The sequence below is a fragment of the Octopus sinensis genome, linkage group LG5 (assembly GCF_006345805.1).
Source record: "Octopus sinensis linkage group LG5, ASM634580v1, whole genome shotgun sequence".
In the NCBI taxonomy this organism is placed as follows: Eukaryota; Metazoa; Mollusca; class Cephalopoda; order Octopoda; family Octopodidae; genus Octopus; species Octopus sinensis.
The window spans coordinates 22544337-22558272 of record NC_043001.1 but is presented as its reverse complement, the minus strand read 5'-3'; the positions used below and the strand labels follow the sequence as shown (position 1 = coordinate 22558272).

Sequence of the window (13936 nt, the reverse complement as noted above, 5' to 3'; positions counted from 1 at the left end):
GTGTGTGTATATATATATATATATATATATATATATATATATGTTGTTGTTGTTTGTTCCTTCTCGAGCCACGCCTGGCTCATAGGGCCGGTTTCCTTGGTGTATAGGTTCCCCACCTGCACGGGACACGGTCTGTCGCAGGTGAGCTGCAAGATGCACGAGGAAAGAGTGAGAGAAAGTTGTGGCAAAAGAGTCAGCAGAAGTTCACCATTACCTTCTGCTGGAGCCGCGTGGAGCTTAGGTGTTTCGCTCATAAACACACACATCGCCTGGTCTGAGATTCAAACCTGTGATCCCTCGACCGCAAGTCTGCTGCTCTAACCACTAGGCCATGTGCCTCCACACACACACACACACACATATATATAGTAAACAGAAATGAATGGATAGTTTAAAACATCACTACCTGCATTTCAGTAGTGTGGTTTAATACAGATATGAATCCATTCCATAATTTATTAGGTAACACTATGTGACTTCATCTCATCAGGTGATATTCCAGCTGAATTGACCATTTGAATTAGCTGAAATTTTTCTGAGTGCTCTGTTTAGCGAAAGAGACACAAAGATGCTTCTTAGTTAATTTGCCATTATCTATTCGATCCACTCGGGTTTCTTCTCTGTTTCTCTTTATCAATTCCAATCACAAGGTATGTCATCCTGCCTGTAGTAGAAGACATTTACCCAAGGTGTTGTACATAAGGACTGAATGTAGAACCTCAGGGTTGCAAATCAAGCTTCATAACCGTAGTCATGACCAATGAAATTATAGATGCAAAATACATTTATGATTTTTAGCTAAAAATATAGAAATCAATATTAATAAAATTATTTCTAAATTTACAAGACATGCTTTAGCTAAAAAAAATATAAATAAAAATAATTGTTTGATCAACTCTTATCAGTATGGAAAAATGGATATTAAAAATATTAATAATAATCATATCATAGTGGTAATAAATGCAATTAAGAACATTTCAAGAGCCAAAAAGTTAATTAATTGATTAATTACTAATTATGAATATATTCCATTAAGCAAAACCTTGCAAAATAATGTGTGAATGAGGTCATAGTTCTAGCCAACCATTTATAGACAGGGTCTGTATACCAAGCCTTTTTAAGGTTTATATATCAACGTTTTTATATGACTGTTTACCAATACAGAAGTTAAGAATTAAAGAAGCTATATCAAATGTCTGTTTTTATTCTCACTTAATATTACTTGAGTCAAACTTATCTATAAGTTGTTTTTAAATGTTTTCAGTTGCATTATTTCTTCAAATAATTTTTCACTGAAACATGTCTGTTTGTAGGACCGTACCCAGATGACAATGCTTGTCACATGGCTGACTGAAATTTATTTGAATCAACTTGGAGAACTCAAGGAACAAAATGATGAGAAAGATTCCCTGTACCCAGATCTTCAAAAAGAGTTTTGCCAATTTCTGAACCAAAGTATTATTAAAGTAAATAATTTCTTCATCATAATTGTATATGCTTTTATTTGATGAAACATTTTATCTCCCACTAAAAGATTTTTAATTCATGGAATTTTAACACTTTGATACAGTGGTTCTTTTTATTGATTCTGTTAGATATTGGAAACCATTATGATTTCTATCAGCTATTGCATTTCCATCATCTCAAAATCATTGAGTTTATGTTGCCCATGTTAATGTGGGCTGTGCAAGACTTCTTGAGGCAGTATTTTCTGACTGGATGCCCTTTCTAATGTCACTCCTTACTTGTCTTTCATGTAAGGTAATCTATTCTGTTGTAATCATATTGAGCCTTGCCAATCATTTTGTTTATAGCAATATCAATGAGAAAATATGCAGATACAAACTAAAACACACACACACACCAGCCATACAATTTCTGTTTACCAAATTTCACTGATAAGACATTGGTCAGCCTGAGGCTAATGTAAAAGACCCTTGCCCTAGATGCCATGCAGTGGGATTGAAATCAAATCCACATGGTTGCAAAACAAACTTGTTCACCATGCAGCCATACCCGCACACATTCAACTGTTTGTTTTTGTTTGTTCCTTCTCGAACCGTGCCTGGCTCATAAGGGCCGGTTTCCCGGTATCCTTGGCGTATAGGTTCCCCACCTAGACGGGACGCCGGTCTGTCGCAGGTGAGCTGCAAGATGAAGGAGGAAAGTTGTGGCGAAAGAGTCAGTAGAAGTTCGCCATTGCCTTCTGCCAGAGACACGTGGAGCTTAGGTGTTTTGCTCATAAACACACACATCGCCCGGTCTGAGATTTGAACCCGCGATCTCTCGACCGTGAGTCCGCTGCTCTAACCACTAGGCCATGTGCCTCCACACACAATCAACTAAACCATACAAATTCAATTTACAGAGATGACTTCTTAGTTAAAACTTAATTTATTCCAATATGGAATTGCATCCTCAGTTATATGTAAACCCATAATCTGACAGATGTAGTAGAAAAGAGTCATTGTATGGAAACAAGCAGGTTGGAAAATAAATCTGTGTCAAAGGTCAACTGTCTGATACAACAATATATTTTTCAGGAATGTGTATGTAACAACCGGCAAGTTATTTATGACCTGATTGCTAGCCATGGTGATGTTGAAGACTTGATGTATTTTGCCAGGTTAATGAAAGGTAATTATGTCTTTTTGTTTGGTTTTTTTAAATTTCACTTCATTTTCTTAACATCATGAAAACATTTAAATATTAACCCTAATTTTAATTCTTGTTCAAACTTCAATTTAATAGTAATCAATTCTGGAGTTTTTTTATTTATTTAATCTAAGAGATTAGGAGATTGTAGGGGTTCGCTCCTCTGCTCCCAATTTTATCAGATGCTACTGTGCATCGTTAACCAGCTAGATGTGTCTTCTTGGGGTTAAAAAATCGCAGTAGAGTTTGCTCAAACGGACAACCATGTTAAAGTAGCTACGAATATTACTTAATTTATCAATTTATTTTTTACTGAATAGAAAGCTAAATTTCCTTAATTTTTTTTTTAAATGACATTCACATTTAAATTGCAGTGTTCGTTAGCACACTGGGCAAGTTGCTTTGTGACATTACATCTGTTTTTTGATTCTGAGTTCAAATTCCATCGAGGTTGGCGTTGCCTTTCATCCTTCTGGTGTTGATAAAATAAGTACCAGTTGAGTGCTGGAGTCAATGTAATCATCTTGCCTCCTCCTCCAAAATTGCTGGCCTTGTGCCAAAATTTTAAATCAATATTTAAGTGTGAATATCACTGTGTAATAAAACAAGTTCCATTTTATTGTTCTTTATAATACATTTTTACTTTTTAATCAAGATCCCCCCCCCCTTCTTACTCCTTTTCTATTTCTATTTCAAATCTTCGATGATATGAAACTATTGTGTTTCAAATTTACCTCTGATGTTTAAGTTAAGTTCATCCATGCTTCCTTCTCGTCACAAAAAAACTTTCTAATTGCAGTCTTTTAATTCAGACCTTTCAACTTCTATCATTTTAATTATATATATATATATATATATACACACACACACACAGCATGGCTGTGTGGTAAGAAGCTTGCTTCCTGATCACATGGTTCTGGGTTCAGTCCCACTGCATGGCACCTTGGGCTAGTGTCTTCTACTATAGCCTTGGGCCGACCAAAGCCTTGTGAGTGGATTTGGTAGACAGAAGCTGAAAGAAGCCCATCGTGTGTGTGTGTGTCTGTCCCCCCACCATCTTGACAACCAATGCTGGTGTGTTTATGTCCCCTTAGCGGTTCGGCAAAAGAGACTAATAGATTAAGTATTAGGCTTACAAAGAATAAGTCCTGGGGTTGATTTGTTCAACTAAAGGTTGTGCTCCAGCATGGCTGCAGTCAAACAACTGAAACAAAAGAATAAAAGAATAAAGAATATATATAATTTGATAAACATGTTTGTATTAGAAAGGGCATTCTGGTGTGAAAATCTTGCCAAAGCAGACAGAGTTTGGCACAGTCTTCTGACTTGTCAGCTCCTGTCAGACCATCCAGCCCATACCAGCATGGAAAATGGACATTAAATGGTGATGATAATAATGGAATTTAAATGTGAACCACCAGAAGTTTCATGCTCTGATAGTACAGTATTCAGACAAGCTTATATAGCATGCCATGTACTATCCTGCAATCTTTCAAGCTCAAAAAACGTATTTGTGTTTATGTGTATGTATATATATATATATATATATACACACACACACACATACATACACACACACATGTGTATGTATTCTTACTAGTCATTTTTTTATTTTATCCATTCTTACATATCCATAACTCTTATTAATAATAATAATAATCCTTTCTACTATAGGCACAAGGCCTGAAATTTTGGGTGAGAGGTCTAGTCAATTACATCGACCCTAGTGTTTCACTGGTACTTAATTTATCGACCCTGAAAGCATAAAAGGCAAAGTCAACCTCGGCAGGATTCGAACTCAAAATGTAGAGTCAGACGAAATGCTGCTAAGCCTTTTGCCCAGTGTGCTAACAATTCTGCCAGCTTGCCATCTTTATAACAATAATAATTGAACAATTCAAGAGTAAAAAGATGTGTGATAGATTCAGTAACTTACTTTACCGTGGTTGTCATTTGACATTTAAAGAGACCATCAAAGTATTTCTTTATTTTTATTTTTCAGATTTTGAGAGAGTAATAAGTCATTATATTCAACATGAGTACTACAAAGTTGCCCTCGAGGTACTCAATGAACAAGTAAGTATTTAACCCTTTAGCATTTAAACCGGCCATATCCGGCCAAAAGTATTCTGCCTGTTTTATGTTCAAACTGGCCAGATCTGGTCTCCCACACCAACCCTACAATATCATTTTAAAAATTAACAGCTACCTCATCAAAATCTCATAGCTACAAGATAATGCATGATTAGTTCAAAACAATGTGGATGAAGAAGCATTAATTGTGGCAGAATAATGCGAACACTAAAGGGTTAATCTTGTTGTGCGAGAGTACAGCACCCCCTGGCAAGTATGGACTAGACCACTACATGTCAATAGTAGCGGCCTGAATAAGTGAGGTAGTTAGTGCTAGTTTCACAGTTCATGTGTTGATAGTTCAAAGTTGGAGTTAAAAGTTTACTGTTCAAGTTAGCATGTTGGATTGTCTGTTCTTAAAAGATTGTTGTTACATTCCGTGTGGTTACTGCTGTTTGTTGCGATTATATTGTTATTACACTGTTGCAATTTATTCATTTATCCATAAGGATATACCAGAACTACAGCATCCAACTGTAGAAACATTGCCAGATCAGATTGGAGCCTGGTGCAGCTGCTGGTTTTCCAGACCTCAGTCAAACCGTCCAACCCATGCCAGCATGGAAAACAGATGTTAAACGATGATGACGATGACAACGACAAATTAGTAATCAATAAAAATGCCTAGTAGAAATATACTCTTTTAGACTGTGGCCATGCTAGAGCACTGCCTAAAAATAGTGCATTTATAATTGATATTCTTTTTAATTCATTTAAAAGCCTACTCACTTTTGATACTCTCATCTATATCAATAAATAATGTCACATGAAGCTATGTTGAATAAAACAACTGAGTATAAAGGATTTAAGAGGGAGACTGGATATAAGAAGCATCAGATGTTGTGTGCAGGAGAGAAGACTACGCTGGTTTGGTCATGTGATGCATATAGGTGAGGACAGCTGTGTAAAAAAGTGTTGAGTTGTAATTGTGGAGGGAACTTGTAGAAAGGGTAGACCCAGGAAGACCTGGTGTGAAGTGGTGAGAAAGGATCTTCAGATGCTGGGCATCACTGAGGAAATGACAAGGGACTGGGAGATGTGGAGAATTGCTGCACTTGAGAAGACATATCAAGCTAAGTAAAATCTCTGTCTTCCATCCATACAGGCTTGCACCTTTATAGGTGCTGATGCACCTGTAAAATGCATGCATGCCAGTGCTGCATAAACACACCTGTGACAGTGGCACATAAAAAGCATCCTGCACATTCTGCAAAGTGGTTGGCATTAGTAAGGGCATCCAGCCATAGAAACCATGCCACGGGATACAATTGGAGTCTGGACAGCTGGCTGGCTCCTGTCAAACTATCTAAACCATGCCAGCATCAGTGTGTGAATCTGAGAGGTGAATATGTTCAATAAAATCATGATTAACTGATCATCTTATATTTTCTTTAACCCCAAGCCAGGAATTTTTCAGCACCTCCTTGTATATATGTGTGTATATAATGTCAAGATTAATCAGCCGAAATTGCGAGGATGATCCGGTTTTTGACTGAAGATTAGAGGCTTCGAATGACCTGTCCGTGTTTTTGTATCGTCTATTTTAATGTTTTGTGTTCTTGTCCCATTTTGTATTTATATATATATATATATATTTACATGTAATTTATGTGTATATCTGTATTTAGTTTACAAATATTAGCATTCATTATTTGTTCATTCCTACAAATAGCACTCAAAAACAGTAAATAATATTGTTGAATTCTTTTTATTGAAAATTGAATTTTATATCCATTCATTAAGTAATCCAAATGAAGGTTGAAAGACACCATTCTTGGAGTTAGGGAATGATATCTTCACTGATGTAAATTTAGATGACATTATAAAAAATTTCCTTTTTCCGTATAACTTTTTTTTTTGTAGACAATATAATAATTGTTTGGAAATTCTTTCGGTTTCAGATTAATCCTTTGTTTATAATCAAAGCCTTTTTATTTTAATTTGCTTCTTGTAAGAGCTGCTGTGACAAAAAGAAAATATCATTTGTGAAATATAGATAAATTATAAAGTATATAGGTGTAGGAGTGGCTGTGTGGTAAGTAGCTTGCTTACGAACCACATGGTTCCGGGTTCAGTCCCACTGCATGGCACCTTGGGCAAGTGTCTTCTACTATAGCCTCGGGCCAACCAAAGCCTTGTGAGTGGATTTGGTAGATGGAAACTGAAAGAAGCCCGTCGTATATATGTATGTGTGTGTGTCTGTGTTTGTACCCCCAACATCGCTTGACAACCGATGCTGGTGTGTTTACGTCCCCGAAACTTAGCGGTTCGGAAAAAGAGACTGATAGAATAAGTACTAAGCTTACAAAGAATAAGTCCTGGGGTCGATTTGCTCGACTAAAGGCGGTGCTCCAGCATGGCCACAGTCAAATGACTGAAATGAGTAAAAGACTATATATAAAACATTTAATTGCTTATAGAATATAATTATGCTGCAGTTGAAGTAAATTAAACATATTAATTCATAAATTTATCATGAATTCACACTATTTTACTTCCCATATTTACTTGTGTAAAAGTCACACTATTTATATTTAATTTTAACTGAAAAAATTGGGGTGCAACTTATACATTGGGCAAAGCTAAAGCTATGGGGAGAATAAAAATTTTGTACTAAGATTTAACACTAAATTAGGGGTGCAACCTACACACAAGTAAATACGGTAATTTTGTTATTTACTTCATAATATTGCTTTGAATCCAAAGTGTTTGTTTCAAAGCATGATTGCCGCATGTCTTTGATGGAAATAATCTAAGTCATTAAAGCAGAGGACAAAATGCCTTGCAGTATTTGTTCCAGCTCCCTGCACTGTGAGTTCAAATTCCACCAAGGTCAATTTTGTGTTTGTGTGTGAATGAGAGAGAGAGAGAGAGTAAATTGCAATTTTGTTTAAATTTTTAACAATCACTCATAAAAAAAAAAAAATGATTGTTTTAATTCCATGAGATGTGGATAATTTACTATTAAAATCAAATCTAACTAATTTTTGTAGTCATTATTGCCTTTGATAACTATTAGTAAAATAAATACTTATGCATTCTGACATACATTGCAAGTTTTTAAATTTTTTTATCTAATATGTTTTTCTCTTTTAAACATTGACAGAATCAAATGGAGCTCTTCTATAAATTTTCCCCAGTTCTTATGCAGCATATCCCTGTTGAAACAGTCAAGTCTTGGAAGAAACAACGCAATAAGCTTGATCCTAAAAGATTAATTCCATCACTAGTGCAATACGACAGTAAAAAACACCATGAGCAAGTACGTATATTATTTATTTATTCGCCCTTTTCAAGCCTAACCAGGCTCATGGGCCCGGTTTCCTGGTTTCTGTGGCATACTACACCCGGTTTCTGTGGCAACACTACACCTGATTTTCTCCCCTCCATACACACGCAAGCATGTATCTGACTCATACACTGTTCTCTTTCCAGACACTTGTACATTACTGCATATGCTTTATACACACTTTTGACAAGTTGTGGTGTACCTGAGCACTGTATACAATAATTTCATTATTATTATTATAACTGGGAGTACTGTTTTATTTATAGAAATCTTTTATATGTTTTGAAACATTTTATTATTGTTCTATAGGGAAATCAAGCCATACAATACTTGAAGTTTTGTGTTGAAGAGCTGGATGTAAGAGACCCTCCAATACACAACTATTTGTTATCACTATATGCTAGGCTACAAGCTGGTCAACTCATGGTTTATCTATCAAGTCAAGGGCAGGTAAGCTGGCACAATATTCTCATAATTACACTATCTTCAATCATTATCTGTAATTTGGTTGGTCTTTACGTAACTAAGAGATTTTATCATCACTGCTTTTGTGTTCATTTATTTATTTTGTGATATATCAGATTTACTTTTATACCATTACTATTTTACCGTGCTTTTATGAAAACTAGGTTCTAAAATATTAACGTTGAAGATGATTAAGTTGGTTTTCACATAAATTTTAATATCCACAACTCTTGTTTTGCATGTTATCTTGTCATTTACGAACTCTCTTTTATCTAGATCCATGTAGTTTCAAATCTCAATCTCATTCATAAATAATGAAAATTCTTCTTCTGTTCCTTTTTTTCTTCTATACCAAAGGAGCCGGAACATGTTTGCTATGATCTCAAATATGCTCTCAGACTTTGTTTAGAGCTGAATCATAAGGAAGCATGTGTCCATATATATTCTGTGATGGGATTGTATGAAGAAGCAGTGGAATTAGCTCTTACTGTAAGTACATTTACAAAAAATACTCTAAATTGACTACCAAGCAGATAAACCCAAATAAACATCTGCATTTTGTAGATATTGAAATAATTAAAAAAAATACGAATTATCTCAATAACTTTCTCTTGTGTTAATTAAAGCAGGAGCTGAATAACTTAATCATTAAGATATTTCATGAAACAAAACTGTAGTATTTCGTTTTGGGATTTGGTTTGCAAGATTCTTTATATGAGTTCGTGCGTTGAAGCATATTCTGTTGTCTTGGGAGAGTCATTTTCTTTTTGTGCCTTATAATGTGACACACTATCGTTAAAATTTCTTTTTTTTTTTAATATTTTCCTAAAATTTTCGTTGCGTCTTGCAACCTTTTCAGTAAATAATGGACAGAGTCAAGACTATTGAAAAGGTTGCAAGACGCAACGAAAATTTTAGGAAAATAAAAATAAGAAATAAGTGGAAATTTTACCTGTGAGTGTGTTACATTATAAGGCACAAAAAGAAAATGATTCTCCCCAGACACAACAAAACTGTAGTAGTTACTGATATATTAGGCACTTGTACCAAAATTTAAAACAATTATTGTCATCATTGATATTTTTACCTTCAGATAAATGTTGATCTAGCTAAAGAGCAAGCATCAAAACCAGACGAGGAAGATAACGAACTACGAAAGAAGCTGTGGCTGAAAATTGGTAACTTTTCCATTATGTATATTTGCATGTTTACATATTAATTAAAATTATAAAACATATCGTAGTTTGGGAAGCAAAACTGATTATCGTTACGAAACAAAAAAAAAAAATTCAAATTATTTTGGCTTTTACAACTTTACTACAAATATTCAGTGTTAATTCTATTCCTTTAAATTGTGCAATGACACAGGCTTGATTTAGAATTGTTATTTACATTTCTGTAACACTGTGCTTTTTTCTAGATAGGCAGTTGACCCTATGCAAATCCATTTTTACCTCTGGGAAAAGGTGGTCCATATTAGTATGGCCTTTGTTCTTTGACCTGTCCAGCATGGGAGGCACTTCCAGGAGTTTGCACTCCACTGGCATAGTTCTTCACTCAAAAAACTTAATAAGAAAATGGAAAAAAAAACTTAAGAAATATTTCTGGTAGTCAAATCACTTTTGTCACAAAGCTGTAACATGTTGCTTTCATCACTAAAGGAACACTATATCAATATATAGATATTTCCTTATTGATTTATAAGATTTTTCTTATATTCACAAAATATACTGTAATTGTTATTGTTTCAAAGCCAGGCTGACAACATTTAAAACTAAGTCTTTCTTTCCTTTTCCATAAAATTTTTTTACTTTTCAGCCCGGCATGTTGTAGAAGAAGAGAAAGATGTGAAGAGAGCAATGGAGTTTCTCCGAGAATGTGATTTACTGAAAATAGAAGACATTTTGCCATTTTTTCACGATTTTGTTATTATTGATGACTTCAAGGTTAGGAAACTACATTATTCCAAACTGCATTCAAATATCAGTATAAATGTAATCAACATAATTAAAAAGCATCATTGTATACTGTAACTGTTAGTGTTTAAAAACCAGGTGTATATGATTTAAAAGTCTAAGATTATATATAGGCACAAGTATGGCTGTGTGGTTAAGAAGCTTGGTTTGCAACCATGTAGTTTCGGGTCCAGTCCCACTGTGCAGCACCTTGGGCTAGTCTCTTCTGCAATAATCATCATCATTGTTCGACCATGGTCAAGACAATGGAATTTACTATGCTACGCCAGACGTCACAGTCCATCATAGCATTACGGAGGTCCTGTTGCTGGATGCCTGTATCCCTGGAGATTACATCAGGGTAGGAGAGTGTGCACCCTCTGGTATCGCAAGTAGATGATGTCCAGAGGAGAAGAGTAGAAATTGCCTTGTTTTCAGCTCTACAATAATGTCCAGCAAACTAGACTCTCCTACCTTTCACAAGAGATGATACAGGTGGTAGTTTCCCATATATTTGTACTTTGGTTGGATGACACTTCCACAAGAGATTTTGAGCTCTTATAAGGAGGTGAGTGTAAGTTCCATTCAACCGCCTCTCAAGCTTCTTTGATAACATCCAGGTTTCTGAGCCTTATAGTAGAATAATGCCTTGTGAGTGAATTTGGTAAATGAAAATTATGTAGACGCCATCATGTGTGTGTCTGTCTCTCTCTCACCACTGCATGACAACTACTGTTGTTTTGTTCATTTGTTTACATTCCCATAATTTAGTAGTTCAGCAAAAGAGACTGATAATATAAGTACCAAACTTAAAAAAAAAACATAAGTACTGGGGTTGATTTGTTTGACTAAAATATTTCTAGGTGGTGCTCCAGCATGGCCATGCTCGAATGACTAAAACATGTAAAAGATAATGTCTTGACGAGAATATACAATGTACTAAAAATGCAGATTCCTTATACATTTCCTCTTCTTTTTTTCTCTATTACAGGATGCTATTATATCCTCTTTGGAGAAATACAATGAACATATTGATTCCCTCAAAGAAGAAATGGATAGAGCAACCAAGAGTGCCGAAGAAATTCGTAGAGAAATTCAGAGTTTTCGCAACAAGTATTCTTCTTTTAGATATATTTAATGTTGTATTATTAGAAAGAAGAAAGGACCAATCTCTACTAAAGACATGTAGCCTGGTGGTTAGGGTGTTGTAACCACTATAGCAAGATTGTGATTTCAGTTCCTGGACTGGGTGCTCCAGTCTACTCCACTGTAAAATAAGTAATCCTACGATAGATTTGCATCCTTTTCAGAGGAATATTGTGGTCTCAGTCAGTCATGTAACTGCACCCAGAAGTAGGTTCCTGGTACGGGGTTTCCAGGGTTTTGAGGAGTGTTGAAACATCTCTTAACCACTGTTGGTCCTAGGTCTACTCTGACCTAGAATTGTAGCACTTGTTAAGGTCCCAGTTATAGGTTAACTAGGATGTTGATGAAGCCCTGCCTTACCTTCCCTCCTTCATCAAATCCAGAGCAGAGTTTGTTCCAGCATCTGATAGCCGCTGTGGTCACACACCCTCTGCATCTGTCCGACATTCAACAGAAAATTTTGTGTTTTGTGCTGTTATTAACAAGAGACAAAGCCAGGCAAGCTGGCTGTAAAGGTGCCCCACTACATACTGTGAATGTGGGTGGCTTGCTGTAGCTTGTCCCCAACCCCAGTTGTTCTGGGTTTCCTCCTTGCAGTGGAGGATCACACACCTTTCTCATCACCGGAAATGAATCTTTGCTCTGACTTTGACTGATTCAATTAATTGCTGACTGTGGGATTGCACCTGGAAAGTTACCCTCCCAAGCACAGGTCCGGGCAAGGATGTTTATGGAAGACCAGCAGTCGCCCATGCATACCGGCCTCTCCCCTCCACACCACCAGTGTTATCCAAGGGAAAGGCAAAGGCCATTACAGCTTGGCACTTGTGACGTCGCAACTCATTTCTAGAGCTGAGTGAACTGGAGCAATGTGAAATAAAGTGTCTTGCTCAAGAACACAACATGCAGCCCGGTCCGGGATTCAAACTCACAGCCTCACGATTGTAAGCTCGACGCTCTAACCACTGAGCCATGTGCCTTCATTTCAATCAGTTATATACCATGGAAACAGGGTAACCAGCCCCATGAATCTTAGCACTCAAGAAGGTAGTATCCAGAGGTTGATGATAAGTATTATGAATATCTGCATGATGCAATAAATAAGGGTGTTGTTTAAAATTCTGTAAAAAATATCTAAGTCCAAATAGAGAAAGGGAAGATTGTTGAGATTAGCCATTTCTTTTTTTCTGGTATAAAATCAAAACCATTTAATACATATTATTTGCAAAGCATTCCATATTAAAATGTTTATTAGAAAAAATATAAAAATTTATTTATTAGCAAAATAATGTTCATGTAAAAACCCTGCCAAAACAGACATGGAAGTCTGGTGTAGGTTCCTGCCTGGCTGGCTCCTGTCAAACCATTCAATCTATGCCAGCATATTGGAAGGCAGACATTGATTAATGATGATGATGTTCTTTTATTTTCCTTTGTTTACACTGCCAACTTTACAATATTTACTTTGCAGGTTTGTATTCGTCAAAACACAAGACAAATGTTTCTTCTGCGGTTTTCCTCTCATGACACAGTCTTTCCATGTGTTTCCTTGTGAGCATAAATTCCATACAGATTGTCTTATTTCAGAAGTAAGTAATTTCAATGAAAATCAGTTATTTGTGGTTGTTAGTCTATAAACTGATGTAATTTATCAAAACACATCATTGATATAGCATCATACCCATAATGTCCCTAGTTCTGATGTATGAAGTTATTTGAACGTTTGGAGTATTTTTTCCTATTTGAAACTGTTAGTCCTTAACTATTTAAGGTTAATGGTTACATCTAGTAAAAGATGAATTTTTCTATTCATCAAAGCAAGCAATGTAAACCCTTTCAAAGGGTATATTGTATAAATTTCAAACATACAAAAAATTGATATTATTATTGTCTGATCATTAAACACTTCTTTTATAAATTATATTAAAAAAATTAACAAATTAAATGATTAAACTAATTTCAAGAAGGTTAAATTCTAATTAAAATAATTATTTTTAGGTTGTGCCTAACCTTTCTGTATCAAAGAAAAAGAAAATTGAAGAATTGCAAAAAAAAGTAAAAGAGCCACGAATACAGAATTTATTATTAACTATTCATGGAAACCAGTCAGAAACCAACATTAAAGTATGACCCTTTTATCTTTTTGAATTTCCATTATCATTTATAAATATAATTTTGCTTTTCCTAATTTCTGTAATTTTATGTTTCAGACTGAACTTGATGAAATAATTGGAGCAGAATGTATTTACTGTGGAGACATGATGATCAAGTAATTTATTTCCTTCGTTATTGA

The 13936-nt window shown here is 35.3% G+C and overlaps 1 protein-coding gene across 1 annotated transcript in view; it reads left to right on the top strand.

The window, feature by feature from the left end:
* LOC115211650 (vacuolar protein sorting-associated protein 18 homolog) overlaps positions 1–13936 on the top strand; it is a 57570-nt gene that overhangs the window by 42157 nt on the left and 1477 nt on the right. Inside the window, exons 18-29 of the mRNA XM_029780285.2 lie at positions 1314–1466; positions 2544–2637; positions 4658–4731; positions 7895–8050; positions 8387–8527; positions 8900–9031; positions 9636–9720; positions 10361–10488; positions 11489–11610; positions 13115–13232; positions 13642–13767; positions 13854–13912. Of these exons, the coding sequence (XP_029636145.1) occupies positions 1314–1466; positions 2544–2637; positions 4658–4731; positions 7895–8050; positions 8387–8527; positions 8900–9031; positions 9636–9720; positions 10361–10488; positions 11489–11610; positions 13115–13232; positions 13642–13767; positions 13854–13912 (1388 nt within the window). The remainder of the gene's footprint in view (positions 1–1313; positions 1467–2543; positions 2638–4657; positions 4732–7894; positions 8051–8386; positions 8528–8899; positions 9032–9635; positions 9721–10360; positions 10489–11488; positions 11611–13114; positions 13233–13641; positions 13768–13853; positions 13913–13936) is intronic.